This window comes from Cryptomeria japonica, chromosome 8 (assembly GCF_030272615.1).
Source record: "Cryptomeria japonica chromosome 8, Sugi_1.0, whole genome shotgun sequence".
Taxonomy (NCBI): Eukaryota; Viridiplantae; Streptophyta; class Pinopsida; order Cupressales; family Cupressaceae; genus Cryptomeria; species Cryptomeria japonica.
In genome coordinates this window covers 598,263,430-598,287,332 of record NC_081412.1, presented here as the reverse complement: position 1 = coordinate 598,287,332, position 23,903 = coordinate 598,263,430, and the positions used below count along the sequence as shown (strand labels likewise).

Genomic DNA, 23,903 nt, shown 5'->3' with positions numbered 1-23,903 from the left:
TGTCTCTATCCTGTACATTTCATTGACCTCTTGATCTTGGCAAAATCCAACACAATTGGATGGTTAAATCCAATGATAATGTACTGCTCAAAATAGCATCTTCTATGCTGGATTCAGTACCGGTTAAGCTCAGATAATCACCTTCATACCTTCCTTGAACCTTTTCTATGGTCTGCTCATATGATCTTCAATATTCGCACATACCATAACCTTTGTCTGCTCTGCTTATACAATTCGCATACCTTCCATCATATTACATCTCACAAATGAGACCTTACATATATACCAAAACCTAAGACCAAATGTGTAGGTCGGCTCACTAAGAATATTACAATTAAATCAATTACAAATGAATCAAGATGCGATGCATCATGTCAGTTCAATACATTTACAATCAATAAATCATCTCCATAACGTGCCGTGCTGATCAGGAATAGATAACGCATGCCAATTCATAACCTAGACCAATTTGCCGATAACAACAAATATGTCAATTCGATTAGACCAATAGCCATAACACCAAAACAAAGTATTCAAACCACGTTTTCGACATAACCAAGTAATCTCCAGATGATAACAGATCATCCTTAGTGCCGGTGAACAATAGAACCTGCTGATGAACAGTATATCGGTGACTGTGCATAAGTCACTGAACATGTCGGTGAACACAATGTGCCGGTTCAACATAACCAATGTAACCATAGATCTCCAGAAGGATAAACATTGATAAGTGTTGACATCAATGACAAAACCAATGTAACACATCCATAATACCAACAATCTCCCCCTTTGACATTGATGGCAACACAAGATGGAAAAACATTTAAGTGCCATAATCAAAATGCCAAAAACTAAAAACCAACAATCTCTCGAAGAAATCAATTACCAGAAATCAAAATACAAATGCATAGAGTAAACATCTCTCCCTCTAGGATAATGATTCCTAAATACAAAGTTTTCCCATAGATATCTCTCCCCCTTTGACATCAAATGCCAAAGCAATACAAATACCAGAACACAAAACCAATTACAGTAACCAATAGTTATAACCAACTACTCCCCCTGAGAAGTAGCTCTCCTCCATCAAAGCCAGAAAAAAGGTTTCTCTGTTAATTTCTGCCGGTCTGATGCCAATCTCCAACTGTTTAAGTCTCTACCGGTGAGGGTATTACCCCAAGCTGCTCTTCGAGATATTCAAAGGTTTCTTTAGGCAAAGGCTTTGTAAAGATATCTACAATTTGCTCTTTAGTATTCACATAAACCAATTTCACTTCCTTTGCTTCAACATTCTCTTTCAGAAAATTGTATATGATAGAAACATTTTAGTTTTAGAGTGAAATACCAAATTCTTTGATATATCAATTGCTGTTGAATTATCACAATAAATGATTATAGGCTCTTTGCATTTTACCTTTATGTCCTTCAACATTTGCTTAATCCATAATATCTGGGTACAATTAGTTGCTGCTACAACATATTTTGATTTTGCTGTTGATAGTGATGTACAACTTTGTTTCTTGCTCAACCATGAAATCAATTTGCTACCAAGAAAGAATGCTCCTCAAGTGGTGCTCTTTCTGTCATCTACATCTCCTGCCCAATTTGCATCAGTGTATGCACATAAATCAAAATTTTCATCTTTAGGATACCATAAGCCAAGATTTGTTGTGCCTTGTAGATACTGGAAAATCCTTTTCACTGCTGATTCATGATTTTCTTTAGGATTACTCTAAAATCTTGAAACAATACATACTGCATTCATAATATCAGGTCTTGTTTGTGTCAAATACAGTAAACCTCTAATCATAGATTTATACCTTGTCGGATTAACAGGAGCTGACTCATCCTTCAGTGTCAATTTATCAGTTGTAGTCATAGGAGTACTTACCGGTTTAGAGTTTTCCATACCAAATTTCTTCAGTAGTTCCTTCAAGTACTTTGTTTGACATATGAATATACCTTTATTAGTCTATGAAATCTACAATCCTAAAAAGAATTTTATCTCCCTAATCATAGACATTTCAAATTCTTCTTGCATCTTATTAGCAAAATCCTTACACAATCCATCTTTTCCTCCAAAAATGATATCATCAACAAAAACTTCAATAACCAAGATGTCATCATTAGTCACTTTGAAATATAAGTTGTTGTCAACATTAGCATTACCTTTAGTGTAACCAAGCTTCAAAAGATATTTGTCCAATCTAGCATACCAAGCTCTGAGAGTTTGTTTCAATCCATATAAAGCTTTTCTTAATCTGCAAACCGTATCTTTGTCATTTGTCAAAGAAAATCCATCAGGTTGCTCAATGTAAACTTCCTCTTTAAGATCACCATTCAGAAATGCACATTTAACATCTATTTGATATGCTTTATAGTTCTTATAAGCTGTGAATGCAAGAAATAATCTGACTGCCTCAATTCTAACTACCGGTGCAAAGGTTTCATTATAATCAATTCCCTCTTTCTATGAATATCTCTTACACACTAATCTTGCTTTGTTTCTGTTTACCTTACCATCTTCATTAAGTTTATTTCTGAATATCCATTAGTTCCAATTACATTTTTGTCTTTAGGTCAGGGAACCGATGTCCATGTGTTATTCTTTTCAATTTGTTCCAATTCATCTTCCATAGCTTTAATCCAATGTTTATCTTCACATGCCTCAAAAACAGATGCTAGTTCAATTTGAGAAATTAAACATACCTCTTCATTTGCCAGTCTTCCTCTTGTCATTACACCTTGATACTTATTTCCAATTATCTGACTTTCAGAGTGATTCAATCTTACATATCTAGGTTTATTCACTTGCTGCAGTTCTTCAGTCACTGTGGAATTCTCTAATGATGCCGGTGTGATTGGATCTACATTCTGTATCGGTGCACTCAGTGTAGGTTCATTTATGATCATCTCAATTGCCGATTCAGAATCTACAAACCTTGAATTTCTTCTAAAGTGTTCATCTATCTTCACATTTGCACTCTCAATGATCTTCTGCAATCTTTTATTAAAACATCTATATGCCTTGCTCTTAGATGAATAACCAAGAAATATTCCTTCATCACTTCTAGGATCAAATTTACCAACATACTCATCTCTCCTAATATAACATTTGCTTCCAAATATTCTGAAGTATTTAAGAGTAGGAGTATTACCAAACCATAGTTCATGAGGGGTCTTACCGGTTTCACCTTTGATGTGAACTCTGTTGAAAGTGTAAACCGTTGTATTCACTGTTTCTCTCCAATATACATGAGGTAGGTTTGCTTTTGATATCATGCTTCTAGCTGCATCCAGAATAGTTCTGTTCTTCCTTTCCACAACTCCATTCTGCTGAGGTGTCCGAGGTGCTGATAACTATCTTTTGATTCCATTCACTTCACAGAATGTATTAAATTCCTTAGATGTGAATTCACCTCCTTGATCTGATCTTAAACATTTGATTTTCTTACCGGTTTCATTTTCCAACATTGCCTTGAATAGTTTGAATTTCCCAAAAACTTCTGATTTCTCCCTGAGAAAAGTAACCCAACACATTCTAGAATAATCATCAATGATTAGCATAAAATATCTGTCTCTCTGTAGACTTCTAGTTCTTGTCGAACCACACAAGTCAGTATGAATTAAATCAAGAACATTATTGGATTTCTCTGGAATACTCTTAAAAGTTGTTCTAACTTGCTTTCCAATTTGACATTCCTTACATATCGGATTATGAGGTTTTACAATCTTAGGTAAATCCCTTACTGCCTTAGTTGTACTGATCTTTACAATGCAATCAAAATTTACATGACAGAGTCTCTTATGCCATAACCAACTTTCATCAATATGTGCAATCAAGCATGCCTTTTCATTGTTATTCAAATGAAAGATATTACCTCTAGTCTGATTACCGGTTGCAATCTCCAAGCCAGTTCTATTCATGATTTTGCATTTACCATTCTTGAATTGTAACTGAAATCCCTTTTCAACTAATTGACCAACACTCAAAAGATTATGCTTCAAACCTTCAACATAATAAACGTTGTCAGTATTGTGCTTACCATCAAAAGATATAGTGCATTTTCCTCTGATCAAACAAGCTTTATCAGCCCCAAATCTTACTAGACCTCCATTGTATTTCTGAAAAGATAAGAATTTACTTTTATCACCAGTCATATGATGTGAACATCTGGAATCAATGATCCATTCATCGTTTTCTTCAATTTTAGCTGCCAAGGCCTGCTCTACTGGTGGAACAGTAGGTGCTGGTTGATCTTCTTTTATTGCAACAAAAGCCCATCCATTGTCTGCCGGTTCCTCATCAGAATCACCAATAACTCCTTCATCAACATAGTAACATGATTTGTCTCTATTCTTCTTAAATCTGTATCTCTGGTATTTAGGGTTAGGCTTATATGTTCTTTTAGCTTCTTCTCTCAATCTTGCATGTCTATCAGGACACCTAGATGCCATATGACCAATTTTATTGCAGTTAAAACATTTAAATGGTGCTTTACCTTCATACTTACTTCCAACTGGACCTTTAGGCATTTTCCTTGCAAATAGTGCTTCAAGTTCTTCTAGTTCTTCATTTTGATATCTTCAAGTTCTTTTGCATAAAGTGCTTTCCAATCAGATTTCTCAGATGATGATGATGATGCTGCAGATGATGATGCTTTGAAATCTAAATTTTTCTTAATTGTAGCAACATGACCAAATTCCTCAAGCTCAAATGCTGAAAGTTTTCCAACCAGAATATCTTTAGATACTGATGTATTAGGAATTGTTCTCAACTCATTAATAGCAGTTACTTTCATTTTGTATGCCGGTGGCAATGCTCTTAAAAATTTAGAAAAATCTCATCTTCACTTAAGGATCCTCCACAACATTGTATACCCAAAACAATTTCATTAACTCTTTCCATAAAAACAAAAATTCTTTCTTCTTCCATTTTTCAAATTTTCATACCTGACTCGGAAGCATTCCAGTTTTGCAATTTTGACAGTGGTATTTCCTTCATTCAATGTCTCCAATTTATCCCAAATAGCTTTAGTAGTAGATCGGTCTGATAATCCCATGATTTGTTGATCTGACAATGCACTCAAAAGTGCTTCTCTTGCTTTGCAATCATTCTCCTGATCTTTACCCAATGTTGGTTGATTAAGTTGATTCGGTGTAGGACCAACATAGCCATTCTTTGTAACATCCCATATGTCTCTTCCAATGCAATTCAGATGTGTCTCCATTCCGATCTTCCATATACCATAGTTAGTTCCATCAAGCTTTGGACTATCCTTCCTGAAAAAGTTAGTTGCCATAGAATCTCCTCAAGCTGTTAGACTTCTGCAAAAAAAGGACTTAGCTCTGATATCAATTGTTAGGATCCGAAGGCAACTGAGAGGGGGGGGGTGTGAATCAATTGTCTATTAATTTCAATTCAATATAAATTAATCAAACTTGATGCATAATACCGGTAAACCAAACTTTATGCCGGTTAACAGTTTAACGGTTAATAACAATACTAGTGAAGCTTAATGTATGAAACTAAAAGAGAAACAACATCCACAACACATAACACAGAGATTTGTACGTGGAAACCCTATAAGGGGAAAAACCACGGTGGGAAACCTTACCCACAATCAGATGATACTACTGCAGATAGTATGTGTATACAAATGGGGTCTACACATGCAGAAAGGCCAACTTCCTAGAGCTCACTACTCAATCACAAGATAGGAGTCACACTGACTACAATTGGATGGTTAAATCCAATGATAATGTACTGCTCAAAATTGCATCTTCCATGCTGGATTCAGTACCGGTTAAGTTCAGATAATCACCTTCATACCTTCCTTGAACCTTTTCTATGGTCTGCTCATATGATCTTCAATATTCGCACATACCATAACCTTTGTCTGCTCTGCTTATACAATTCGCATACCTTCCATCATATTACATCTCACAAATGAGACCTTACATATATACCAAAACCTAAGACCAAATGTGTAGGTCGGCTCACTAAGAATATTACAATTAAATCAATTACAAATGAATCAAGATGCGATGCATCATGTCGGCTCAATACATTTACAATCAATAACCAAACCATGTCTTCAACATAACCAAGTAATCTCCAGATGATAACAGATCATCCTTAGTGCCGATGAACAATATAACCTGCTGGTGAACAGTATACCGGTGACTGTGCATAAGTCACTGAACATGCCAGTGAACACAATGTGCCGGTTCAACATAACCAATGTAACCATAGATCTCCAGAAGGATAAGTGTTGACATCAATGACAAAACCAATGCAACACATCCATAATACCAACAGAACCCCTAGGTTCCAAGCCTTTTCCTTCTTGGCCTTGGAACTTCCAAGTTTCAAGTCTTTTCCTTCCGGACCTCGGAATCCCATAACTCTAGGGTTCTCAACTCCTCTCCCCTTGCAATAGGGCCCTGACGTCCGACTTTCAACGACTTGTGACACTTCTAGATGATGTGATCAACACTTAAGTCTCTTAATGCTCTACCATCCCTTGCAACTTGTCTACTTTCATTCATTGGGCAACAGGGGCACATTTAATGCTTTTTGCAGGATTGCCATCAAGTGGAGTCTAGGGCCATGCTTATTTATGGTTACCTGATGGCCTTCATGTCAAGTTTGCATGTTGACTTTGGAATGTCAGGCAAGCCACCTTCTAGAAGTACACTTTTCTTTTTGGGATTGCCTTGTTAGGGCATGGCCATGTTACTTGCACGCACACCATGTCAGGTCTATGCACTTCCCTATCTTCCTAGATTGACCCATCACGTAACCAATCTGTGTTTGCAAAGGACTCTTGTCGCGGAATATGGAGATCATGGGCCATCGTGTTTATTGTGTAGAAGAAAACCTCAAATCACACCAACATGAAGCTGTAAAATCTTAGAAAAAACAAAGGTGTTGTGTGGAACTGTTAAACTTGGGTCGCAGCTTCACAAGAATGTCTATTCGCAGCAGATACCCATCATGTGGCGCATGAAAAATTATGAAGACGGCCCGTGAAGCTCGATCAAAAGCCCTTAACAACTCGACTCGATCGTAAAACACACGAAAATTGATGCATAAATAGGTCACGAAATCCACGATTTTCAGAAACCAAAATGCGATTTTTCTAAACGTGATTTTCTATTGAGTAAACCCATGAATACCTTAGAAAAATTGCTCTAACGATTTTTTCATAAAACAATCAATTAAAAATTTCTGGAAAAAAATCCAAGCAAAAGGCCACAATTTTTTTAAAAAAACTCTCCAAAGCTTAAAAAACCCCATTGACCCGCTCTGATCCCATGTTATATTAATTGAGAGTTTGATATTTACAGAGGAGACAAAAGACTCCTTAAATAGAGAACACAAGATGATCTTTCCATGATGGAATCTATTATAAATGGAAACACAAAAGGCATAATCAGAAATTTCTAAATACTAGCTAAACGACTAAGATGACCATTATAGAAACATTACAATATTTTAATAAAGGTATTAAAAAAGAATGGTTATAGCATGAAACATATCTCTAATGCGTTAACCTTGTGATTGATATATTTGCTAAGTTTCTGCTGAAGGACATGCATGAAGATGAATCCAAGTTAGTAGATGAGAATGAAGAGCAGTTGGCAGGGACAAGAGAGAAGCATCGTATGGTCTATTGATGTGGCTACAAGATTTACAAAGCAATGAGGTACCTGGGAAGGGAATCGAGAGCTCACAAATTTAGAGCCATAGATGCAGGTGAAGAGAATAGAAAATCTCATCAGACTAAAGACACCAATGAAAGAGCAAGGGAGCAGCAAAACACCATGACTAAGGAGGCTGAAACTAAAGAACTGGAGGAAACTCTAGCACCACAGGAGGAATTAGATGAAGAGATGAGCCTTTGAAAGATGGTTAGGAGTTAGAAAATTGTTGACAAATAAATAAAGATCCACTTTATTTAATATATAATCTGAGCAAGTAATTATAGTCATGAGGGAGCAAATAAAATCTGATTAACGTCATATCATATGGACATTTGTATGTATAACAAGAAAGAGCATTTGAATAGATAACATGATGATTGATGAAACCCAAATGAAAGGGAAAAAATAGAAATATTTTCAATTTAAATCTACCTACATGCACGACTGGTGGATGACATCATTGTCATTATTAAATGTAATATATTGGGTACTATAAAACAGATCTATTGAAAAATATAATTGATGAAAATTATGTTTTTTTTTTCCATCTGATAAAATAATCTTGGAATTAGGAGAGAATTCCTTTCCAAGCGTCCCTAGCTAATTAAAAGGGCCCTTACTCTCTTCTTATTGGTTTTCTCAGCATTAAACCCATGTTTGCAAGTTTATCCTTGATTCTTCTGCTTGATTATTCTCAGAACCTGATTTGATTGTTGCCTAAAATGTAGTACAATCCCACTATCAAATGTTGAATTGCATGAAGGTGCGAAATGGAAAAGGAACAATGCAAAAGCACAGAGTACTCTTTTACCATTAAGGAATAGAGTGGGGCAACAAACTCAAATAAGTGAAGAGAACTAAATAAAATTTTATGAGCTAAGATGAAGAAAAAGAAATGAAAGATATCTTTTCAGCAATAACTAACTCAAACTATATTACATAGATCACGGTCAATACTAAATCTGTTCAAACTAAAACAGTTACCTGAAGACACAGGGTTACAGCTATGGGGACACCATTTCAAATCAGGTTATATGAGTAGGTAAATAAGGATAGTGGCTATAACATATATAAAAAATAGTCATCAGAAGATGTCGATAAGGGGATGGCGTCTTAGCTCATGTCTTGGAGTTTCCTGATGACTATGATTAAAACCCTGAACAGTTTGCCCATATAAACTTACCATTTTGTCAAATATACATAACCAAATAGTGAAAAACCTCTTTGGCACTTTTATTAGACAATGAATTGCAAAACCTCAATTGACAAACAAGGAGCTTTTAAAAATACAATTATGGAAAGATGAGAATAACTTCTTTATATTCTTGAAAATTATAGCGGCTCGACTTATAAAAGTGAATGCTCAAAAATCACAACTTTTTAAGAATGAGAATTGAATCATGGGCATCTCTTCCTAAGTTCATATAAACACGAATCACACTTTGAGATAGTAAAAATGTCAATTCTCTGCTGGTCAAAATTCAGTTAAAAATATTATTTATATCAGTATTCAAAATAGAAACTGCAAAAAGTATACGATTTTTGCAATTGACACAAATAAAATGAAATGAAAGTAAGCTATTAAAATTTTTAAAATAGTATAATCAGAACAACCAGCTCCATTTCCAATCATACGTAAAACTAATATCCACAAGTTTGTGTAATACCCTTTCATTTAAGTTAATTGTAACTTTTCAAAATTTCTCAAGAAGTAATCAATAGATGAACACGATGAGATGACATTTCAAAATCACTTGTTGTACAGGTTTTTGCATGTTAAAGACTTCTTTATAGAAGGAAATTACCTGCTGAACTCTACAAGTTACAGCTATCTATTACAAATAGTGAAGTCTGATGTCTCTCAGTTTAGCCTTCTTAAAGCAGAGTGGGCACTGTACATAAACAATGATACATTGGCGTTCCCGCTGTCAATCCAATCTAGAAAATGTTCTTGCAGACTCTATGATAGAAGAAACTAAGAGACAAACTAACAAATTGTAGGAAAGCAATAATTAAAAGGAAAATGGAAAGCCAAAAGTTTTAAGTATTTCTACCTTTCGAGAATTTGTCACACGATTCTGCTCTAGCCATTTTCTAATGCATGACCTGCCAAAATAATGTCCACAGGCAAGGGAGCTGCAGTTTCACATTACCAAATAAATGTTGTTACACCATAATTTCAAAGTGACAACTGATCTTTCTCACCATCGTACATGAATCTTATCTTGCTACATCTTCATTTAATCTGGAAATCTAAATTAAATGCATAATGCCATAATCAATGTGAACTTCTCTTACATTTAAAGTCAATAAAACTAATCATTGTTAGTGTTTCCTATTTAATGCAAAAATCAGGGTGCTAAGCTGCTGGAGGAGGACAAAACAGAAAACATCATTTTCATTGTTGAGAATGTGAGAAAATTACATGCGACAATTTCAAACCACTAGAATGTCCAAATGTTGGGAATACTTTGAACCATCTTTCAACGCTATATTGAGGCGGACATATTGCTCTTGATGTACTCATGGTAATTAAGACTGACATTTCTTAATGAACTCATGCTAATTAAGAAACACATGATGAGTTCAGATATCACTAATAAAAACAGTGTGTTGGTGATCTGAGTTGTAGGTCCCAAATCCCTATGGTTGGAGTGTCAGAGGTGTCAAACCTGAGAACTATACCACAAAGCCTATATTTAGGTTGGGCAATTGAGGATCAATTACTAAGGTGGGTAGGACCTCCTTCACTTTTAGCTTTGCTAAACCAAGGGGGTTTCCCTAAGGTGCTGCAATAGATACCATTACAAAAGCAAAAAAATTACCTTGACACAAACCATACCTGTTGCACAGTGCATCCCTATTTCAGTTGTCACTTCATGCTTATATGTTGGTTTGAGGAACTCAAGGTTAAGCACCTAATTGAAATAGATGATCTACCATTTGAGTGTCTGAGAATGTTTTTTATAATAAATTCTTATGTTTTTATATACATTCAGACATGGCAATCAAAACACATTAGAATAGAGAAAACTAAAAAGATGTTAATATTATTTTGTTGTGAGTGTGTTGGGACAATGGGGAGATGGAGTTAATAACAGATTGGTGCCTTGATCTAGTTGGATGACAGAATCTCTGAGTTCACACAAAAGATGTAATAATTGAAACCAAAGGTGATAGATACCTTAATCAAGATACCATAAAAGACTATGCCTTCCAAAATGCTCAGGCTTGCTAGGCTCTAGAGAGACATTCAGTATAAAAATAAAGGGTTGTAGAATATTAAATGAGTCTATTTAGTAATCCATGAGCATACCCATACATTTCTTTTATTAGTCAGAAAATTACCTTACAAAGGTTTTACAATCAATTGGTTGGCCAATTGAACAAAACACATATAAGAATGTGTACCATACACAAGGAAACACTCAACTAAGGTGAGTTTTGGAATGAGCGGAGTGGGCAGGAGAGTGGGAGCGGGGTGAGTTGAACTTGCAAGGGGAGATTTGGATGATGGAGAGGACAACGATGGAGCAGGTGGGAGAGATGGATTGCAGGAAGACGAAGATGTTGGTGGAGTTTCGGCTGTTGTAGAGGATCTGGAAAGGATGTTGCTGTACCCGTTGGGACTTTTTCACACGTTGCCCCATTGTAAATGGGGACTCCCACTTTTTTGCTCATAGTTTAGTTCTTTTTCTTAATTTTCTTAGCTTGGCTGTAGTTTCTGTAAGAACCCAACTTGGCTCTCCTCTGCTGACTGTTTCTTTTGAATGTAGTAGATTTGAATTTGTTTTGGTTTTTGAATGTTTATGGATTTTTTTTTGTTTTTTTGGTAATAATGAGCAATGATACAATACTGAAATAAACTCCTATGCTTAAAATAATACTGAAACAATAATATTACTGCTGGAATTAATTTACGAGACTATCAAGGGAATGTTTGTTCTATTTTATGGCCAATATGCCTGAAAAACAAATTCATTACAATGTAAGATAAAAACCTGATTTTTGCTGTCCCGGTAGATGAAAAATCTGCAAACTACAAATTTTAATTTTTAAATTTTTTTACTGTTCATGCGGTATTGTAGCAGTCCGTACGGCGGCACTGTAGCAATCCGTACCGTACTTGTTAATCACCAAAATTTCTTCAATAAATCTGCAATAATTTCTCATGAATTTATTCTTCAATTCTGCGCAATTAGATGCAAATAAGACCCCTGAATGAAGTCTTCCTGAAACCAAATATCAGTGAATATTTCATCAACTCAAATGGTGAACATTGAAGCAACTACGTCCTCCAATGGTGGCTGAAAACCCTAGTCTCCAGAGCAAAACCCTTTCAATTTCACAATGTCAAAATAAAAATAGTCATCCTCTTCTTTCCAAACTGAACGCTATATATCTTTTTTTGCAAGTCGTACCCTAATCCTCTTAATTACAATTTTGCTTGTAATTTCACTTTGGGTGTCAAAACGATTTTAATCATTAAATGGGCATTTAATTTTAATATTTCAATAGTCTGGCTCAGATAATTTAATTAAAAACATGGCCCCGTCTAATGATGAGTTGACCCTCAAGTTAAGTGATTATAATATAAAGTCACTTTATAACTTTATTATTAAATCACTTAATAATAAATGCTAAGTCATTCAAACTTGTCTAACTCCATGAATATTTTGAATTTAGCTATGCCGTCTGAAACTGGAGCTCACTAGTTGACCACCCATATGACCGTGATGTCTGCTAAAAATAGTAGGGGTCCATCTCCAATTGCTAAAAATAGCCTGGCCAAGCCAAACTCAAAGCAAAACTCATCATAAACAAACTCTGGCAACCCAGAAGTGTACTCTGCTCTGTCCCTGGAAGATCTCCACGCCAAGGTGACCCTCTATCCAATCCTACTAGCCTACGAGGGTCTTTGATAGGCTAATCACAAGCTAGAGTGATGTCTCTAGCTAGAAGGGGACATCACAGTTTCTCTAGTCGGTAACCTTTTGTTTGTGAGAAGATGCAGTGCCTTGATTGTCAGAAGGTAGTCAAGTTTGGGAGTCATGTTTCATGTCTAGAGTCCATGGTGGAGCGATAGGACTGAGTTTTAGAGTCTAAATAGAGAAAAGTGTAAAGTGTTGTCAAGTTAGGAAAGTTGTCAACAGTGTCAATGTTGCAAGGATGTCAAAGAAGAAACTCAATAAAGTCATGATCATATAGAGCTTAAGTGGAGCAATCAATCAAGGAATGTGAAGTATTACTAAAGGTGGATTTCAAGAAAAAGATAGGTGAAGATGAAAGATGAATGAAGGATATAAGCGAAGTATGGGCTAGTTTTCCTTGGGTTTCTGAAAGGAAATTCAAGGATAAAATCCTCACCAAAGGCAAAATCGACATCATGATGAGGCGAAGTGTGGATGCAATTGAAAATTCCATGAGGTGGAGAAATCCACGACTTGCCAAAATCCACGACCTCATGAAATCCATGATTTTAACGTGAGGTGAAGGAATTTGTCCACAACTTGCTGGAATCCATGACTTGAAAGGTTCAATGCTCAAGATAGGTGAGAGGTGGAATGATCAATTTATCCATGACCTTCCCAAATCCACGAATTCAGTGACTTGATGCCTAAGAGGAGGTGATTAATCCATGAAAAGGTTGGGTAAAATTCATGATTTTGATGAGTTAATACTTAGAATGGCTATGACAAGGAGAATTAACATCAAGTCAGCCTTGCAACTATTGTATCCTTCACTTGGCGAAAATGATGAATTGAGGTGTGAACGAATTTATCCATGAGTCCACAAAATCCATGACCTCCTAAAATCCACGATGCAAGTAAATCCATGACCTCCTATTATCCAAGCCCAAGTAAAATCAACGACCTCGAGAAATCCATGACTTTTGGGTGACAATGCATTCAATTTGTCCTTCACCTCTCAAAATCCATGAAATTTGGTGATCATTGCAATTTTTCCATGACATAACAAAATCCATGATTTTCCAATGATGTTCCAAATTTGTCCTTAAAAGGGTGAAGTATATGACTTTTGGTGATAAGGCAAGATTTATCCGTGAGTTTGCTAATCCACGACCTTGTGGAGATAACTGAAATATCCACGACCTTGTGGAGATAACTGAAATATCCCATGTTTGAGCAAATGAATGCCCAAGTGAAGCAGGTACATGAAAGAAGGGTGAGAAATGATTAAGGAATGAAGGTGAGAAACGATTGAAGAATATGAGAGAAGTATCAATTCAAGTTGGACGTCACATTTGCAAAATTTATCCTTGGCTGAAGGAATCCACGAAGTTGTGAAGGGATGTGAATGGTTTGAGGTGATAGGTCGGCTGGAGAGGTAAGGAAATTCACAAGAAATAAAGGCACAATAGATCAGACTCAAAATGCAGAAGTCCTAAAAGCAGAGCAGACCTAATTAAGGTTTGACCTCTCTTCAACCCACTGAAGGAAAATAAGCCCCAGGTCGTCCAAATTTAAGGGTATAATTTGAAAATTGAGAGGGCAAAATGAGTAATGTTAATGCTGGCCGACTTAGTAGGAGATTGGGAATTCAAATTAGTGAGGGATGATATATAAGAAAAGAAGAAATTCATTCATTTCAAACATCAATCCAAGCAAGTTAAGGGGCAGACCTGGGGTGCAAATCAGGCAGAAACAAATCAGGTTAAGGGCGATTTTCAGATCAGACCTGTAGCAAGTTCATTAGAAGACTGTTGAGGCGGTTCAAGTCAGGTTTTGTGGCAAAATTTCATGAACTCAAGGCAGAATTAGGGGTGAATTCCATAACAGCAGGTGTGAATTTCATAATATAAAGATGTGAGTTCAACACAAGGGAGACCTGATTCTAAGGTCAAAATGGTGAAGAAAAAAAGAGCTAAGTGCTTGAGGATGCGAATTGCAGCAAACACAATCAAGTCAAAGGCAGATTTAGGACTATGATCAGCTTGATTTAGGTGCAAATTGCAAGCAGAGATCAAAGGCAGATCCAACACCCATTAGAAGCAGAGCAGGCTTGAGCGAATAAGGAGCAAACCTGGCTGGCGAATTTCATCAGACTGTCAAGCAATTTCTTTTCACTTTGAAGCGAACTTGAGGCAGATTTAATGCGAATTGTGCAGATCTGATCCTGATTTTCAAAGCAGACCTAAGAGGAGTCAAATTTCCAGCCAAGGGAGAAGCATATTAACCTACATTTGGAGAGAATCAGACTCAGAATCATACATTTCCACATAGCAAAAGCGCATTTCCAGATTTTTTGAAAGGGTTTTAAGGGGTCTGATTTGTAAAATGCTTGTGTTATTTTCATTCAACCCTTGGTGCATGATACAAAATGTGTTTTCTTTTCAGGTTTGATGCATAGGTGAAGGATGAAGAAAAGACTCCATCAAAAGGAGAGAACAACATTTGTAAGGACAAGCTCAAGAACTTCAAAGGAGATGCATAAGGAGGAAAATCAAAGATGAAGGATTTCAAACCCAACAAAGCAAGGTAAGGTTCGAATATTCAATGAGGATTGCATTGCAAGCCGTGCACAAGACAAATATGTCAATGATAAGATCAAGAATCAGCATCATCATGACCTCAAGAGATGCAGCTAGAAGAGAGAACTTCACAAGAAACAAAGGAGAGGACAACATCATGTCAAGGAAATCAACCCTCAAGGATAGCATGGAGAGGACTTCACAATGATGCAATGGCAGACTCACAGTATCAAGATAAGGCAATGAAGAGGAGGAAATTTTGCAATTATCTTGAATTTCCTCCAAAAATCCAAGACTCGAGGCTAGTAAACCATGGAGATATCCCTACATCAATACAAGGATCATTGTCAAGTGTAACAAGGAAATAACCCTAGTGAAGAACATGGAAGATGAAATGCATCACTAGGAGGTGGATTCCCAAATGTGAAAATGAAAAGTGAAATGTGATCAAGGAAAGATAGTTCCAAATCAAACTTAGAAAGTCAGCTTGATCACTCCAAGATGATGCAATTCAGGAATATCTCCCACTATCATCACATCCGTCATGAAGCTTGGATAAGTATCAAGAGATATTGCTCCATCACAAACACTTTGTGATGATCTACAAAAGCTGAGGTGGCACCTAGTCATCATCAACCCAATCACATCATTCCAAGTCAAAGCGTCCAGATTCAATGTACTCGACTCATCCAACGAGGAGGATAACTACCACATGTGGAGGCACAAAGTTCAATGTACCTAAACTCATCACTCATTGGTCGACATTCAAAGAAGGACATGTCTCCTATTCATTGTAATTTTCTTATTGGTCAAGGAGTTTGTTGTAACAAACCCTAATTAGGGTTTTATTGTAAAATCTTGGCCATCGATTTGAGAATCAATCTGATCCGTTGAAATGTAATGAGTTCTCTATATAAGGCCCAATCTCCTCATTTGTAAAAGTTAATGGTCGCTAAGCAATAGTCAAGAGATTCAAAGTTAGAATAGAGTTAGAGTGGAGTAGGAGAAGACAAAAATTGTTGCCAAGGCATGTAAATAAACACACTTTTCATTGAATTTATGGTGCATAGTGGTGTTTCTTATACATATTGCATGGTTTTCTGTTATATCCTCAAATTAGATGAAGTTCATTGATTATGATGGAGAAGTGCAATGATATATGATGAATCCTTTGGTTCATACCATTTACACCTTGTTGATTGCAAGTTGTTTTGCATTGTGGCTAAGTTCGATTGTGAATACTTCATTTGGATTGCGCTAGTATCGGGTATTTGAATGGATTGTTTACAATATGAAGATATTTCACTACCTTAGGAGGTTGCACTCTTTCTATGGCATTGTGAGCTATATCTGGTTAAGTAGAAAGTAGTTTCATGAAGGATTTGAATATCAAAGCATCATTCATTATTGTCATTGTCCTTAGGAATTAGGAGTTAGCATAGATTCTCTAAACCCTTTCCCTATTTGTCCTTTTTTATTTATTTGAGTTTGAATTAGTTCATGAGAAGAAGCATCACATGATTGATACATCCGATGTTCATGTTTTAGTTGTAGTTCATAAATGTAAGTCTCCTTGGGTTACTAACAATCACATCTATACATAGAGTCCATCCACGTGTAAAGTCAAGACATGACTATAGGAACCTTGGAGTCACCTCGTTTGATCATGAAGTTTAGCATTTGAGGAGATTTTGTTCAAGAGAGGATAGAGTACTTGGTACTTTATTCTGTGTTGTAAGGTGTCACAAAAGACACACCAATAGTACCTTTTTTGGTTTTGGCTTCTATGGTGCTTTGGGATTGTGGGTGCAAAGGGTGTGGGACGTCTAGTGTGCACCTAGATGGTTTGGCTAGTGATGGCAGAGCTAAAGATGTAGGAATCTAATTGATGTTTGTGTTAGTACTTTGACCCGTTTTGGTGCCCTTCCTCCTGTTGGTGGCCATGGGCTTTGTGCTTCCTCTGTCCTTGCCTAGCTTTTGGTGAGATGAGGGGTTTTCTCTGGTTTTGAGGAGCTGTTCGTCCTTGTGAGTATAGTTGGAGCCTAGTAGTTTCAAGTTTTTAGTTTCCAAATGTGGGCTTGTGATGCTCTTTCCTTGGTCCTTTTTCATGTTACCCCTATGGATGTCAAGCCTTCTCATATAGAGGTGGAGAATCTTCTTGTGGAAAAGGCCAAGGTTTGGTTTTCTCTATTTCTTTCTTCCTTTTTTGCTGATCCTATTGAGGTGGTGGTGTCTCCTATTGAGGTGGAAAGTGACTTTGTGGGAGAGATTGAAAGTTTCTATAAGGGGGCTTTTGCTACTCTGTCCTTGGTCCTTGGTTGTATGGGAGTAGGGGAGGCTTAGGATTGGCTCATTTTACAATTGGTTTCTTCCATTGTTGACCCTATTGAGGTGTGGGCATCTTCTATTAAGGTGGAGATGGCTTTGTTGGAGAGGTGGGGACTTGTTGTAAGGGGGCTTTTGCTGACATTCTCCTAATGGTTATGGGAGCCATTCTAAAATCCTTTGTGAAGGTTTAGTGAGCTTGTCAAAACCCTTTGTTGCTACTCTTCTACATGTTCTTGGCTACATGGGAGGTGTAGGTGCTATTCTTATTGGTTATGGGAGCCTTTCAATACCCAGTCACCTAGGTGTTTTCTTTATGTTAGATATCTTTATTTTAATGGGTCTTAACATTATGGGAGCCTTGTCAAAAACCATGGTTCAGGTTATTGGAGCCTTGCAAAAACCTTTGTTTGTGTCTTCGAGCTCTCTTGTTTGATGGCTTCAACCTTTTGGTTGTTTTAGCTAGTTATTTGATTCCAAGTTTCTGTGTTTGGTTAATGTTAGGTTGTTGTTAGTTTGTGTTATATTTGTTTGCAGCGTTTTGTAAGTGGGTTCTAGATCCCTGCAAAATCCATCTGTATAGGGTTTTGGGTCCCTTCAAAATCTGTTGTTAGGGGTTTTAAGTCCCCTCAAATCTTGTTTTTCCCTCAATCAAAGCACTCAACTTAGGTTGATTCTATCTTTAATCATTTGATCTACAAAGATTGCAAATATTTATTACAAATTTGGGACAAACTAAGATCATTACAATACCAAAATACCTTTAACTAGAATTGGAAATTGGAACCTTGGGGGTTCATGTGAATATCACTATTTTGCTAGTTTTGCAACTGCTCCTCTCTTTTCTCTCTTTGGCAAATCTACATAATGTGAATATCACTATTTTGCTAGTTTTGGAACTGCTCCTCCCTTTTCTCTCTTTGGCAAATCTACAGAATGTCTTTCAACACCATCTAGAGATTTTGGGAAAAGAATTATGATCGTTTGTAATTGTACATGCCTTCCATGTTTGCTTGTATCACCTTTGCATGGTCATACACTTGAAACCATGCCCTTTACATTAACAAAAATATGCTTTTGTACACCATTCATGTCTTAAAGGGGCCCATAGGTACCACAAGGCATCTAAGAGTCCTCATTTGCCTAATCTCATCCATTTTGAGACCATTAATGGCATCTCGAGTTGTGTAGGGAAGCAGGTAGGGCTTTTTGTTCAAATGACGAATTTCAATACTTTGCATGTCAAAGGGGTAAGAGAGGAAAAAGTTGAGCAAAGGTTCACCATGGATGTTGAGATGAGAAACTCTGAAACCCATAAATTCACAAAGTGGAGTTTTGGAGAAAAAAGTTGAGGGTTAAGGGAAAGGATGCATTGATGACCAAACATAGAGTCTCGAAATTCAAGGAAAAGAGGCTTAGAGGGGAAAAGTGGACTAAGAGGGAAAAGCATGTTGTAGGTGACAAGTCCAATAGGTATATTAGGATGAGAAACTTTGAAAGTCCAAAATTTGAAAAGTGGATTTTTTGGAAAAAAAACGTTGGCAGTTGAGGAAAGTATGCATGGAGTGTTAAATTAATATCTATCTTGTTCTATGTATTACTGATTAAAATATAAATTTGACTATAATCATTTGTATGGCAGGTGAGAGGAGCTTTTATTATTTTCTATGTCCTATCTCAAGAATGCCACTCACTATAAGTATATAACAAATGGGGCACGGTCAAGCAATGCCTTGATCGGTCATGACCGATCAAGACATTACTTGATCATGTCTTTTTGTTTATACTAACAAATGCATGTTATTGTAAATGCTAATCGGTGTGGAGTAGGATTATAACCGAAGTCCATTGTTGTTTACCCAACGCTAACAACCGATAGTATATCGGTGACTGTCAACGCTAACAGCCAATAGTTATCGGTGTGTTAGCCGTGACAACAGATAACTATCGATGTAGACTAACACACCGATAACTATCGGTGACTAATATATTGCCACCCAATATATCATATGTATACCAATATAATAATATGCAGCCGAAATAATATGCAACCCGGTATATATATATTAATCGGTGTTTATCAATATTATTGTTAATCGATATACATTTAATCAATTTAATAATAATAATAATAAATAACATAATGATATATATAATTAAATGTTGAAGGCCTTAAGGCCAATTTAACATTTAATTTTATCCGACTGAAGCTATAAATCATCAACACTCCCTCTTAGCTAGGGAGGATAAAAGGTATTGGGAGCAATATTCATAAATCCTATGATGATTATCTTGGGACCATAGTTTCAAGATGTGAATTGCCTCTGTCGGCGATTCTATTCACAAACTCTTGGGTGGATTGCCTCAGTCGGCGATTCTATCCACAAGCTCTTGTGTGGATTGCCTCAGTCGGCGATTCTATCCACAAGCTCTTGTGTGGATTGCCTCAGTCGGCGATTCTATCCATGAGCTCTCACGTGGATTGCCTCAGTAGGTGATTCTATCCATGAGCTCTTGTGTGGATTGCCTCAGTCGGCGATTCTATCCCTGAGCTCTCACGTGGATTGCCTCAATCGGCGATTCTATCCATGAGCTCGTGTGGATTGCCTCAGTCGGCGATTCTATCCATGAGCTCTTGTGTGGATTGCCTCAGTCGATGATTCTATCCACAAGCTCTTACATGGATTGCCTCAGTCGGCGATTCTATCCACAATCTTGAGTTATTGTAAGATCGTCACCTTCCAATAACCTCAAAAATACAAGTGGAAATCATTTGGAAGTTGTCACTTCCTTATGATTTACATAGGGCCCATAAAATAATTAATATTTACAATTTTTACCTCAGAAGTGCTCAATCATTATTAGTAAGCTCCCTCTCAATCACAAGGTATCTTGAGTTTCTTCTAGAGAACATATTTTTTTGAACATACGTCTAAATTTTTGACTTCAGTAAGGGACGCTTGTAGTTTAAGTTTGAGAGGACAAGTTCTTGCAATGTGGCCATATTCGTCACATATGAAACATTGTACTTTAGAGGAGTCTCTAGGCTTCTTGAATGATAGATTACCATATGTCTTTTTGTCCTTTTTCCTTTTCAAACTAGAGACTAGAACTTGAACATCTTCATCAACAGGTTTCATGATTCCTCTTGATATTAGGTTACACTCTTCTTGAATGCAGTCAGCTTTTAGTCTGTCAAATTTGGGAACTTTGGATCGAGCACTAACTCCTTGTCTAAAGTTTTCCCATGAGATAGGGAGCCTATTTAGAGTTATCATAGTTAGCTCCTTATTATCATAAATGTGACCAATTGATGAGAGCTGGTTCCTTAATTTTGTTATCCTCATAAAATATGAAGTGATAATTTCTTCTTTACTCATTTTAATATTAGAAAGTTGATTTTTAAGTGTGAGGATTCAGCTCGTGTTGTTAATCTCAAACATGTCTTTCAAGGCTTTGAACATGTCATATGCAGAATCTAACCTTGTAATGATAGGTAGTAGATGACTCTTTACTCCATCTACTAATAACTCCATTGTTTTAATATTGTTCTTTTCCCATTGACTCTGTTCGTCTTTTCCATCAAGTTTAGAAGGATTCTCTATTATTGTTTTTAACTCATTCTTCCTTAGTACCAACATCATTCATAGTCTCCATGAATCATAGTTTGAGGCACCTTCAAGTCTGTCTTCAAATTTGATTCCATTCGTCATTTTAAAATACAAACTTTCAAGGAGATATCAATCTGATCTTAATCGGATCTTCCTTCAGGCGGTTAGGCTTTATAGAAGGAAACTTGGCTCTGATACCATGTTAAATTTATGGATCAGAATTAATATCTATCTTGTTCTATGTATTACTGATTAAAATATAAATCTGACTATAATCATTTGTATGGCAGGTGAGAGGAGCATTTATTATTTTCTATGTCCTATCTCAAGAATGCCACTCACTATAAGTATATAATAAATGGGGCACGGTCAAGCAATGCCTTGATCAGTCATGACCGATCAAGACATTACTTGATCGTGCCTTTTTGTTTATACTAACAAATGCATGTTACCGTAAATGCCAATTGGTGTGGAGTAGGATTATAACCGAAGTCCATTGCTGTTTACTTTACCCAACGCTAACAGCCAATAGTTATCGGTGTGTTAGCCTTGACAACCGATAACTATCGGTGTAGACTAACACACCGATAACTATCGGTGACTAATATATTGCCACCCGATATATCATATGTATCCTAATATAATAATATGCAGCCCGAAATAATATGCAACCCGGTATATATATATCAGAGTTCCCAGACTCACCGCGAGTCAGGCGAGTTCGCCGAGTTAGCGAGTTGAGCCAAGCTCAGCGAGTTTTGCTGACTCGCGGCTCAGACTCGACGAGTTTTGGGCAAAACTCGCCGAGTCCGAGCTCCAGGACTCGGCCGCGCGATATAGGCAATTCGGATTTTAAAAAACAAAAAAAACAAAAGCTTTTTCATTTGTTTTTTTTTACCTTTCTCTTTCATATAACCCTAAAAGGTCTTCTAATTGTTAGTTGTGAGAAGAAGAGAGGAAAAGTGAGAGAGAGGTAGGAAAACAAGAGGCCATAGGTTTACAACCAGCAAGGAAGAAGAGCATCAAGGAGACCACAAATCACATTGGGGAGAACATAGGCTTGCATTGAGAGCATCAAGGAGTCCAAAGCAAGACTTCTCAACTCATTTGAAAGAGGTAAGGTAGATTTTGCTGGTTTTTTTAGGTATGTTAATGGATTTTTTTCATTTTTTTGTTAATTTTTTTTAAGTTTAACAGTTAACTTTCCAAATCTTGAATGTTTTTATTTTTTTAGCTTAATTACAATGAGAGAAGTAGAATAATAGCAAAGTGCAAACCCTACAATTTTTTAGAAAAAAATTGTAAACATGTATTTACAATTTTATTTTTTTTTAAAGTAGGGTTTGCTGATTTTTTCTATTAGTTTATAACTTTATTAAATTTTCTTATTGCAGCAGCCTTCACGTTTAAAAAACATTCATTTTTCACAATGCCTAAAAAGGATGAGGCTTGGAAATATACTGAAGACTTTATTGGCAGACAAAAAAATCAAACAAAATGTTTTTTTTGTAAAGAAATTAATTTTGGTGGCATCAATAGATTCAAATACCATATTGCCGACATACTTGGCCATGATATTGAGGTATGCAAATTACAAACTCCTGAGGCAAAACGTTTCTGTAATGTCCAATTAGAAACACATGAACAAGAAAAGTTAACTAAGAAGAGGCAATTGGAAGAGTTAAGTGCTATTGGCTCCCATGCACCCACATCCGCATCCGCATCCGCATCCGCATCCACATCCGTAGGCTGTGTTGGAGGGGGTTCTTCCATGCCTCCCTTTCACCCTAGTGCTTCTGCTAGTGCTAGTGCTTCTACTTCTACTCCTCCTAGTGGCACTATTACCTTTGGCCCTAGAGTTTGGAAATCCAGGTTGGATAGTTATTTTGTGCCGCGTAGTACTCCTGGGGCACAACCCTCGCTTGAGGGCATGGGTTGGAACAAGGAGGTTCATGATGCTGAAAGAAAACAAATTTGCAAGTTTTGGTACTTTTGCAACATTCCATTTATTGCAGCCGGGTAATTCTTTTTGATTTGATTGCTTTAAGTTTAAAAGTAAATTTATAGTTTGAAGTTGAACTCTAATTTGTCTAATTATAATCTATTTGTGACAGGTCTCCTTATTGGCAAGGCATGGTAGATTCCATAACCATTTGTGATGTGGGGTTTAAAGCCCCTATCAATGCTGAGTTAAGTGGCCCCCTCTTGTTACAAATGGTTGAGGATATGAAAGTTGAGCTAGAGGACCACCGATAGTCTTGGAGCCAAAAGGGTTGCACCATCATGACAGACGGTTGGACGGATAGGAGGAATAGAACACTTCTAAATTTTCTTGTTTCCTGCGGAGGTGATTGATCATGATTCATTCTAATTTGTACTTCCCTAAATGCATTGAATAAATTAAATTTTGATTTGTTGAAAGTTTGAAACTCTATTTTCAGGATCCACCATGTTCTTGAAATCTATTGATGCTTCCTCACATGTGAAAAATGCCACATACTTATGTGGGGCTATTGAGGAAGTCATACAAGAGGTGGGGGAAGAAAATGTGGTGCAGGTGGTGATAGATAATGCAGCAAGTTATGTTGCTGCAGGTAAATTTTGAACTTTTCAAGTCTTGATGGAGAGGCATCTATGATTATTTAAAATTTTCTTAACACATCAAAATTTCTAATTAACTTAAAATTGCTGCAGGTAAACTTTTGATGGAGAGGCACCCGAAAATTTTTTGGTCTCGTTGTGTGGCCCATTGCCTTGACCTCATGTTG

At 36.7% G+C, this 23,903-nt stretch overlaps 1 protein-coding gene across 2 annotated transcripts in view; it reads right to left on the bottom strand.

Moving 5' to 3' along the window:
- LOC131049309 (uncharacterized) overlaps positions 1-23,903 on the bottom strand; it is an 86,739-nt gene that overhangs the window by 21,000 nt on the left and 41,836 nt on the right. Inside the window, exons 2-3 of one of the 2 annotated variants that reach the window (XM_057983353.2) lie at positions 9,762-9,843; positions 9,513-9,599 (exon numbers count right to left, since the gene is read on the bottom strand). In XM_057983353.2, the coding sequence (XP_057839336.1) occupies positions 9,543-9,599; positions 9,762-9,843 (139 nt within the window). In that variant the 3' untranslated portion in view covers positions 9,513-9,542. The remainder of the gene's footprint in view (positions 1-9,512; positions 9,600-9,761; positions 9,844-23,903) is intronic. The other variant, XM_057983352.2, reaches the window with a different exon arrangement.